This window comes from Antrostomus carolinensis, unplaced genomic scaffold (genome assembly GCF_000700745.2).
Source record: "Antrostomus carolinensis isolate BGI_N321 unplaced genomic scaffold, ASM70074v2 scaffold18246, whole genome shotgun sequence".
NCBI classification, from domain to species: Eukaryota; Metazoa; Chordata; class Aves; order Caprimulgiformes; family Caprimulgidae; genus Antrostomus; species Antrostomus carolinensis.
The window spans coordinates 15,844-17,493 of record NW_010321359.1 but is presented as its reverse complement, the minus strand read 5'-3'; the positions used below and the strand labels follow the sequence as shown (position 1 = coordinate 17,493).

Sequence of the window (1,650 nt, the reverse complement as noted above, 5' to 3'; positions counted from 1 at the left end):
GGGTTTGGCTGCAAGCCAAAAGGCTGAAACCACCTCAACAACCTTCATATTCAATACTTAAAATGGAAGTGTAATAGTCTTCAAGATGTGTATGCCTTTGGTTACCATGTAGATAATGAGTAGATCCAGAGATGAGAGGAAGGCAGTTAAAATATTATTTGTTACATGTTTGTTTTAAAAATGCAATTTAATTTTATTCCAGCTGGTGGTAGATTGGCTAGAGAGCATTGCAAAGGATGAAATTGGGGACTTCTCTGATAATATTGAGTTTTATGCAAAATCGGTATATTGGTGAGTTCAGACTTTCTTTGATTGTATATGTGCTCCCATTGAGTGTAAGATTCACAGACACAGAATCACTCTTAAAAATAAGTGGATTTTTAAAAGTTGTTCAGTTCATTCACTTATTTTCTTTAAATCCTTAGATGTAAAAATTGAGAATTCCTTCCTACCCACCTGCTTTTGGGAGGTGAGAATGGAAGGGAAACCATCAAAGCAACTTAATTTAATCTTAACATGGATGCAGATTTGATTTTTCATAATAAGGCACAATAAAAAAATAGTCACCTTCTGATCAGTCTGTTATTTATGCTGGATAAAGCCATTCTTACTATGTGCTTCTCAGGCTCTCGCTTCTTTGCCTGGCTTTAATTTTTGCCTGTTTAAGTTTTTGTCATCACTCTCTGGCATTGACACTTCACCAGAAGCCATTATTATAATCTTTATTTTCAACAGTGGGTTTTACAGCAGAAAAGATCAAAGCCTACCTTTGATTCTAGATGTCTCAAATAAACCTGGTTTTAATGGCCAGTGAACACAGGCTTTTGGAATTCTCTTTTCATCCTAAATTGAATTTTTGTCCTAGACTGACTTTATAGAGAATGCTAATGGAAAATTTTGCTCATCCAGATATCAGTTCATAGTGAAATACATGAATGATTGAAATAATGGATGCTTTTGAAAAAAAATCAGCGCTATGTGATGATTCTAATACTGTACTTCTTGTGAAATGTTAATTTTCACAACAGTGACACCATCCATTGATAAACCAACCAAACTGAGTATGTCTCTGTAACTGTATTCCGTGTAACCAAAAATAGCTTTCAATATTTTTGTCTTTATTAAAAGATACTTGCTAAAAAAACATTTTCCTGAAGAACATTTCACTGTTTTCAGGGAGAACACACTACATATCCTGAAGCAGCGGCAGTTAAGTACATACATTGGAAGTTCTCGAGCTCTAGTAACAGAGCTGGTAAGTATTATTTTAAAATAAGGTTTGGTTTCAAAATGGGTGAGAGAGAGCATATATGCTATTTTCACAGCCTTCCACCAATTTTTAGGTAGTTGTACTATCCAATAGTCGTACTGCCTAAAAATTGCAAAACTTTAAGTTGGAAAAGCTGAAAATTAGTGCAGAAATTGTGAGGCAGAACACTTCTGGAATTCCTTTTGGGGTATGTGGACTTTTGTTTTCTTTCAGCAGTCATTCCCACACCACCAGCAACAGGGCAGGAAATCATCCAAAGAGGTATATAGGCATTGTGGGGACAGAGAGTAACTTTTTTTTCTTGCAGGATCCAGATGCTCCTATAAGACAGAAACTGCCACTTGATGATTTGGACCGAGAAGATGATGCAAGATTATTGA

General features: G+C 35.5%; 1 protein-coding gene across 1 annotated transcript in view; it reads left to right on the top strand.

Annotated features, from left to right (window-relative positions):
• Nucleotides 1–202: 202 nt before the first annotated feature.
• The window catches only part of NUP107 (nucleoporin 107), a gene marked incomplete at its 5' end in the record, with an annotated part of 16,297 nt that continues 14,849 nt past the window's right edge, over nt 203–1,650 (top strand). Inside the window, 3 exons of the mRNA XM_010169908.1 lie at nt 203–291; nt 1,177–1,255; nt 1,578–1,650. The exon at nt 1,578–1,650 is cut by the window's right edge and continues 41 nt beyond it. Coding sequence (XP_010168210.1) covers nt 203–291; nt 1,177–1,255; nt 1,578–1,650 — 241 coding nt within the window. The remainder of the gene's footprint in view (nt 292–1,176; nt 1,256–1,577) is intronic.